The sequence below is a fragment of the Cetorhinus maximus genome, unplaced genomic scaffold (assembly GCF_964194155.1).
Source record: "Cetorhinus maximus unplaced genomic scaffold, sCetMax3.hap1.1 HAP1_SCAFFOLD_57, whole genome shotgun sequence".
NCBI classification, from domain to species: Eukaryota; Metazoa; Chordata; class Chondrichthyes; order Lamniformes; family Cetorhinidae; genus Cetorhinus; species Cetorhinus maximus.
In genome coordinates, this window is record NW_027596103.1 from 1,405,112 (window position 1) to 1,413,789 (window position 8,678).

General features: G+C 45.1%; 1 protein-coding gene across 1 annotated transcript; it reads right to left on the minus strand.

The window, feature by feature from the left end:
* Window positions 1-2,027: 2,027 nt before the first annotated feature.
* Window positions 2,028-8,168, minus strand: LOC144672823 (FMRFamide receptor-like). Its single transcript, XM_078534803.1, is given in 2 exon segments — window positions 2,028-2,926; window positions 8,102-8,168. Coding segments are annotated over 2 exon segments (966 nt in total).
* Between the last annotated feature and the right edge of the window lie 510 nt (window positions 8,169-8,678).

Genomic DNA, 8,678 nt, shown 5'->3' on the forward strand with positions numbered 1-8,678 from the left:
GGTACACACACTGCTGCTACTGTGCGTCGGTGGTGGAGGGAGTGAATGTTGAAGGTGGTGGATGGGGACTGAGTATTTACACAACACAAAACCTCAAACACTTGGAAAACACAAAAAAAGAAAGAAAAGTTACTTTCTTGAAACTCTCCCAGGCGGTCTGAAAGGTCCACTTCCACATGATCTGTGTAAACGATTCAGTTTGTAGCACATAGAGCCTCTAAGGGAGAGTACTCCTCTCCAGAGCTTGATGCAACGCATCCACGCATGGAAATAAATTTCAATGCTTCTACCGAGAAAAGCTGGCTGGAAAATCAACTCTCCGAAAGGCTCCGAACTGCAAGTACAGAGAACAGGCTTTCCAGCTGTCTCATCATCTGTAGAGGTTTCCTCAGAGAGCAGGATTTAAACCTCATGGGCTTTGCCTGTTAACTCGCTTTGCCCTCCCCCCACCCCCGTCCAGCTTTCCTTTGGCTGCTCCCTTTGTTTTGTGATTTTCCAACGTGAAATGAATAATTATTCGACGCCCCTCCCCTCACGTTTTGACAAATTTAAGCAGCACCGCCCTTGTGTCTGTGTTTGGGGGGGACAGTCCCTCCCTAGTGGCACATTCAGTAGATAGAGGGAGAGTCTCTTAGATCAGGCTGTTGAAAATGGAATTCTCTTACACACCTCCGTTCCTGACTCTTTTTGTTTTTTTCTTCACCCCCTCTCTGTTACTCTCTTTTAATTTCTATCTTTCCCTTTCTCCCTCCTGACTCTTTCGTTCTGCTTTTCTTCCTTATCTTTCTCTTTCCCTTAGCCTGGAATATATCTCGCCCGTCTCTTCCGTTGCAAGTATAATTTTGCGAAAACCAGTTTGTCTGTTTCCAGTTCAACTCTTAACTCTTCCAATCCAGGTTCCTGATTGCCGGCCACGAGTTTTTAAAAATTTCCCTTACGAATTCTAAATGAGGCTCCTTTCAATGTGGTTCCTTTGCAGGCATTTGTAGGCTTAGAGCTGCTTAGATAATGACATTGCCTCAGCCCTGAACAGACAAACTCCTCTCTGAGATACTCTGCCTCTCCCTTTGAAAGCAAAGTTTCATCGTATCGCCCGTTCCATTGAAATCCACCTATCCTAACACTAAAACCCCTTCCATTGTCCCAATTTTATTAGTAACACAAACACCTTGCTTGGTGTCTCCAAGATAGGTGCAATATTTCACCCCCAATCTGTGAATAGTTCACTCAACAAAATGCAAATGTACACTTTTCCTTAATGTTTACATCACAAAACTCCTGTACATCAAAGCACCCAGACTTGTTGGCTTTAATCCAATTAAAGCACCCACACACTCACAACCACAGACGCAGACCATACTACAAGCCCAATTTAAAATAATTACCCATGACATGATATACGTGAATATATCTTCATGACAAGTCCAAGAGCTACAAAGTTACGCTGACCTCGTATCAGACATTGGTTTAGCTCAGATGGAGAACTGCCTCCATTTCTGGGGGTCAACACTTTAGGAGCAGGTGAAGAGAATGAGGAAAAAGATTCATGAGAATGGGTCCAAAAATTCCCATCTTCAGTGAGGAAGATCGATTGAAGAGTTTAGGAATATTTTCCTTGGAGAAACGAAGGCTCAGTGCAGATTGGATAAATGTGTTAAAAATGATCAGGGAGTCTCTACAGAAGTAGAGCAGCGAGAAACCGATCGGGGATAATGGGGAACTGATTTGAAGCAATTAGCAAAAAATGCAAAATGGAGATGAGGTGCTCGGTATCCGAGGGGCGGGCCACGGGAGAATAAGGCTAATTCCGTGACGATTTCCCCGTAAATTACGACATTGTAGGTTATCATTCATGTCCCGCAGGGAGGACTCTGACTCTCCTTCTGCGACATTTACATCCGCTCCTCCAGCCGTCACCTCTTGCCCGATGGTGCGCTGCTCTTTGTCGTGTGACTATTGGGAGTTTGTGTATAAATATTCCAATCATGGACAGGAAAACGTGGGAGATGCCTCTGGGCTGTTCTGAGTTATTGTTTTTTCTTCATGAATTGAATCATTGATATAAGCGGATATTTCACCGCGTTCTTGACCTGCTCCCTGAAGTTGGACTGAGTCACCCCGTAAATAAATGTGTTTGTGCAACAACTGAAACTCACCAGCATAAACCCGACTTGTCTTACGATGTATTGAACGTTGTTGTAAGCTGCTTCTGTAATGTTGGAATATAAAAATTCTATAACATTGACTAACCACAGAAGTATGAAGCTGCCGGAGATGGTGAAGAGTAATCTGATAGACTTCCTTCTGCTCTCTATCTCTGGGTCACTCTGGCTCTCTCTCTCGCTCTGACCCCTGAGTCTCTTACGGACTTTACTGGCCACTAAAATGTGGCCGACGGTCAGAGCGTTGAACAACAGAATTCAAAAGAATGGGAGGGAGGGGTTGAAAATCGTACGAAACCATTTAAATCCCACCAATCCAATGTTAGTAAAATAGCTGGGCTTTGTAAAACAGCCCCAGGGGACATTGTCAATTATCACTCCAGGTTCCTGTGTAAAGTAGAAGGGGGTGTTTATTAAACATGACAGAATGTCAGTTGTTGCTAGAACCACAGCCGCAGTTTTCCAGGTGCAATATTTAGCTCTCAGCGTCTGGCAACAAATTGCCACAAATCGATCAAAGGAGAAAGTGATGGTGAGCCAGACAGAACAGCTTTTTGCAGCAGTTCTCAGGAGAGCGTTAAAACTACATACAGGGGTGATGTCCAGGAAAGACACTGGGAAATAATGATATTTGATCTGACAGAGAATGACCTCCGTTATAACGACCAGTAGGTCTGCTGTTGCCATAGCCATCAGGTATCGAGTGGTGCAGGTGGAGAGGCCACACTTTCCCCGGGACAAGATAACAATTGCCAGTAAATTAGCTGTAAGTTAAAGCAGGGGAACAAATGCAGAATATTACTGAAAACACGTTTCCCTGTCTAGCACAGAGAGCAAGGACATGAGTTTAGCATCAGGTCAAACCCCTCGGACTGCACCACCTCCATCACTGGTTCAGACACTCCCCACAGGATCAGAACACAATGGACAACATTCTCGTCTGGTATTGGACACTACCTGGCTGTGGATAGTCCAGGATCAGAACACATTCCCCCTCTGCCCTGGGACATTGAGAAGCTCTGAGATCCACATGTGCACACTTCCGATATATACCCCACTCTGGGACAAGTTCCACCATTGAGCCGAGGACCAGAGGCTGTCCAAAAAAACTGCCTCTCACCTGAAAGGGAATGGGTGTCTGCCAGGCAGAGCAAAATCACTAGGCAGGCACTGCAGCAAGTCCCCTTGCTCCATCCCCCTCCGAAACCGATTTTCCATTTAGGAAACAGCTGAGGGAGATGGTTTCTCACGGGAATGCACCAAAAGCCAAGTCCCTGGCACCAATCACGGCTCAGCTGAACAGGGCGGGGAGATGAAAGATTGGGAGAATAATACTGATAGCGGATTCTGTCTTAAGTGGAACAAATAGACCTTTTTGCAGTTGGTGACTTAACAGCAGGATGGTGTGTCGCCTCCCTGGTACTAGGGTCCAGGATGTCACTGAGTGTCTGCAGGACATTCAGAAGGGAGAGAGTGAACAGCTAGAGGTCATGGCACACATCACTGCCAATGACATAGGTTAAAAAGAGGGAATCAGCCCTGCAAGCAGAATAAGTGGAGCTAGGAATTAAATAAGAACGCAGGACCCCAATGTTAGCAATCTCAGGATTACTCCCAGTGCCACGTGCTAGCGAGATCAGGAATAGGAGAACACACTGGATGAATGAGTGGCTGGAGAGATGGTGCAGGATGTTTGATTCCTGAGGCGTGGTGACCGATTCTGGGGAAGTTGGGACTTGGGAACAGCTGCACCCCAGCAGGACCGGGACCAATATCCTCGCTGGTATATTCGCTATGACTGTGGGGGGAGGGTTTAAACTAGAGAGGCAGGGGGATGAGAGGCTGAGGGTGGGCGCAGACACAAGAGAGGGAAACAAAGGCAGAACTGAAAGACAAAAAAGTAATACAAGCAAAAGCGCAAGGGGAGGAAACAAGGGCAAAGAGGGTCAAAGTAAAAAAAAAGGTGTGTAAAAAGACAAGTCTAAAGGCCCTGTATCGGAATGGGTGGAACATTCATGATAAGGTCAATGAATTAACAGTGCAAACAGTTGTAAAGGGGTCCGATGTGATTGTGATTACGGAGACATGGCTGCAGGGTGACCAAGGCTGGGAACTGAATATCCAAGAGTACTGCCTCTTTAGGAATGGCAGGAAAAACCGGAAAAGGAGTTGGTATGGGCTGGCTTGTTATGGGTGATTTCAGTGTGATGGTGAATGAGGATATTGTCTCTGAAAACCCAGAGCTAGAATCTTTCCGGATGGTGCTAAGCAGAAACAAAGAGCGGAAAAGACCAGTGGGAGTAGTCGATAGGCCTCCAAACAGTAGGGGAAGGGCAGGAGGCAAATGGAGACGCATGTAACAAGGTTGCTACAGTAACCGTGGGTGAATTTAATTTACATATAGACTGGGAAAAACAAATTAACAATAATACTGCGTGCAAATGAATCCCTGGAGTGTGTACGAGATGTTTTCTTTACACCAGTATGCCCAGGAAACAACTGGGGAGCAGGTGTTGCCCGGTTTGGTATTGTACAAAGAGAAGCGGTTGGTCAATCATTATTCTGCGGGTCCTTTAGGGAACAGTGACCATAACTTGATCGAATTCTTCATCGGGATTGGAAGTGAAGTGGACCAATTCGAAACTGGGTTCCTAAATCTGAACAGAGGAAACTAGGCAGGTATGAGGCGTGGGATGCCTAAGGTAGATTGGGGAACATCTTTAAAGTCATGATGGGCAATGGGTAATATTTAAGGAGCAAATATATGCATTGCAAAGCGACACATTTCTCCCTGGCACAAAAAAAACACAGCAGGAAAAGTGGCCAAACCAGGGCATACAAAATATATTAAGGGTAGTATTAGATCCAAAGAGGAGCCATATAAAGTTGTTAGAAAAAAGTAGCATGCCTGAGGATTGGTAGCAGATTAAAGTACAGAAAAGGAGGACCAAGAGGTTGATTAAGAGAGGGAAAATAGAGTATGAGGGTAAACATGCAAGGAACATAAAGGAGGACTGTAAAAAGCTTCAATAAGTATGTAAGAAGAGAAAAAAATGGTGAAGACAAATGCAGGTCCCTTGCAGTCTGGAACAGGAGGATTTATAACAGAGAACTAGAAAATGGCAGATCAATTAAACAACTTCCCCAGGAAGGTACAAGTATCTTCCCAAAAAATACTGGATAACCAAGGGTCTAGTGAGAAGGAGGAATTGAAGGGAATTAGTATTACTAAAGCAATATTGCTGGAGAAATGAATGGGAGTGAAAACCAATGAACCTCCAGGGCCTGATAATCTACATCCCACGGTACTTAAAGAGGGTTTCCTTCTCTCACTCCTGCTCTCTCTCTCTTTTTCTCTCTTGTCCTGTCTCCTTCTTCCTCTTTCCCTCTTGCCCAATCTCTCTCTCTCTTAGAACTATAGGACCATAGAAAAGGTACAGCACAAGAGGAGTCCATTCGGCCCATCTTGTTCCTGCCAGCCCGAGGAGACCCAGGTGCCCTTTCTAATCCCACCTTCCTGCACCCGGCCCATAGCCCTGCAGCTTACAGCACTTAAGGTGCAGATCCAGGTACTTTTTAAAATAGTTTAGAGTTTCTGCCTCTACCACCAACTTGGGCAGTGAATTCCACATACTCACTGCCCTCTGTGTAAAAGAAGCTCTTCCTCATGTCCCCCCTACACCTTCTGCCAGTTATCTTGAATCTATGTCCCCTGGTTCCAGAATTCTCCACCAAGGGAAACAATGTTATCCTGTCCGCTCTATCTATTCCCCTCATCATTTTGTACACCTCAGTCAAGTCACAGTCAACATGGGTTTATGAAAGGGAAATGATGTTTGACAAACCTACCGGAGTTTTTGAGGGGATAAATAGCAGAATTGATAAGGCATAACCAGTGGATGTGGTGTATTAGGATTTTCACACAGCTTTTGAGAAAGACCCACATAAGAGGATAATGTGCAAAGTTCAAGCACATGGGATGGGGGTAACATATTGACATGGATTGAGAATTTGCTAGCAGACAGGGAACAGAGAGTAGGAATAATTGGGTCTTTTTCTGAGTGGCAGACAGTGTTCCGTGGGGTACCGCAGGGATCAATATTTGGGCCCCAGCTACTCACAATATTTATTAATTATTTGCTTGAGCGAGCCAAATGTGATCATTCCAAGTTTGCTGATATCACCAAACTAGGTGGGAACATGAGCGGTGAGGGGGATTTTAAGAGGATGCAAGGCAATTTAGACAAGTTGAGTGAGGGTAAATACTTGGCCGGGGCTGTATAATGTCTTTAACAAAGCAGCCGCTACGATTTTACCTCTTCCTGCTTCAAAAATAATTTCCAAATGATGCGGCTGTAACACGAAACTACAGTCAAATCGTCTCAGATTTTTGGGATGAAATATTAATAAAGAGGGTTAGAGGATTATTCGTCGGTATCAATAATAGTCTCTGCAGAGTTGTGAGATATGTAGATTTCAAAATGTTGTAGAGCCAACATCGAAATCAATGTCATTATTCCCACAGTTGGGAACATTTGCTGGCGAGGGTTCAGTCTCCAAGAATAGTAACTAACCGGCCCATTGTTCCCCATCTCATATCCCTGTCATAAAACTGCACCGACAACCACCTCACTTGCATCAACAGGCGATTTCAATGCCTTCCCCTAATTCAGCTCTGCTAAAACTGTTACAGTGCTCAGTCCAGCCTCCACACTGTCAAAGGCTCCTTGACTACCCTTTGTCCGCACAATCTTCTGTACGCTCTTTAACAAGCGAACCTGGGGATCCACTACAGTGCAGTGAACTGGAACTAACTCCTGTTAGAATCCATTAATGTGTTTCGACTGCAAAATCTCTCCATCTGTCTGAGAAACTGGTAAATAACATTCTAATCATTGCCCCTTGATGTTCAATGGCATTACCATCACTGAATCCACCACTATCAACATCCTGGGGGGTTACCATTGACCAGAAACTTAACTGGACCAGCCATATAAATACTGTGGCTACATGAGCAGGTCAGAGGCTAGGAATCCAGCAGAGAGTAACTCACCTCCTGACTCCCCAAAGCCTGTCCACCATCTACAAGACACCAGTCAGGAGTGTGATGGAATACTCCCCACTAGCCTGGATGAGTGCAGGTCCCTCAACACTCAAGAAGCTCGACAGCGTCCAGGGCAAAGCAGCCCAGCTTGATCGGCACCCCATCCACAAACGTCCACTCCCTCCACCACCGACACACAGTATTAGCGGTGTGTGTACCAGCTACATGATGCGCTGCAGGAGCTCACCAAGCCTCCTCAGACAGCACCTCCCAAACCCACGACCACTACCATTTAGAAGGACAAGGGCAGCAGACACATGGGAACACCACCAACTGAAAGTTCCCTCCCAAGTCACTCACCATCCTGACTTGGAAATATATCAGCCATTCCTTCACTGTCGCTGGGTCAAAATCCTGGAACTCCCTCCCTAACCGCACTGTGGGTGTACCTACACCACAGGGACTGAAGCGGTTCAAGAAGGCAGCACATCCCCACCTTCTCAGAGTCAATGTGGAAGGGTGATATATGATGGCCCTGCCAGCGATGCTCAGATCCCATGAATCAATAAAAACACAGACTCCCTCGAATCCCTTCCTTAAGAGAGTTTACCCTCACTGAGGTCTGATTAAACGTGAGGTGATATTCCACTGAATGCAAGAACGTGTTTATTCTGAAAGCCTGTGGATTGTAAACAGAGGTTTACTGACAGTTCAGGAAATTGAATCAAACTGCAGAGATAATATAAGATATTTCACTTAAGGTAATGCGGCCATTGACCGGCTACGTAGATAAAGGTGACCACTCGATCAGCAGGTAACGTGATCTGTCACTGATTGAAACCAGAGAGCAGCTCCCACACAGATTGACACGACTGCAAATGTCCTAGTCACTTACCTGGGACACCGACGATAGCGAGACTCACATAGAATGTTTTATCGAAAACGTCAAATGCTCGAAGCATTTTCACTTAGCAGTGATCTGTCCCTGACTGCTGCAGGCAACCTCTGCACTAAACTCTGAAGTGACACATTCACAAAGCCCTTATTTATACCTTCTGGAATGTCTCCTTGGAGATAGTGAGATTGCAACACCCTTCTACTTAGTTTACGGAATACCTGGAAACAAACATTTTAGAGCACCGAGTTAATTCCAGGTAGGAATAGAACATGTTTATCTCGGAGATTCTGTTATTAAAATCAAAATATAATCGTGACTTTGTCAGCCCTGTTCACTGCACTGGTGGTTGTAGCTGCTCTCTTTAAATGTGGACATTCAGTTAAGTGATTAAATTATTAAAGTTGGCAATTTGTGGATATTTGTTGCTGAAGTCGAATAATCAAGTATCTGAAATCTTTCAAGTGCGCACATTGATACAAAAACACAAGGATGCATGAAATGATTGCACCACTTCAAACCAATCCAGACACCCTAGTTAATGCAGACCTTCAAAATAATATGGACCTTCAAACAG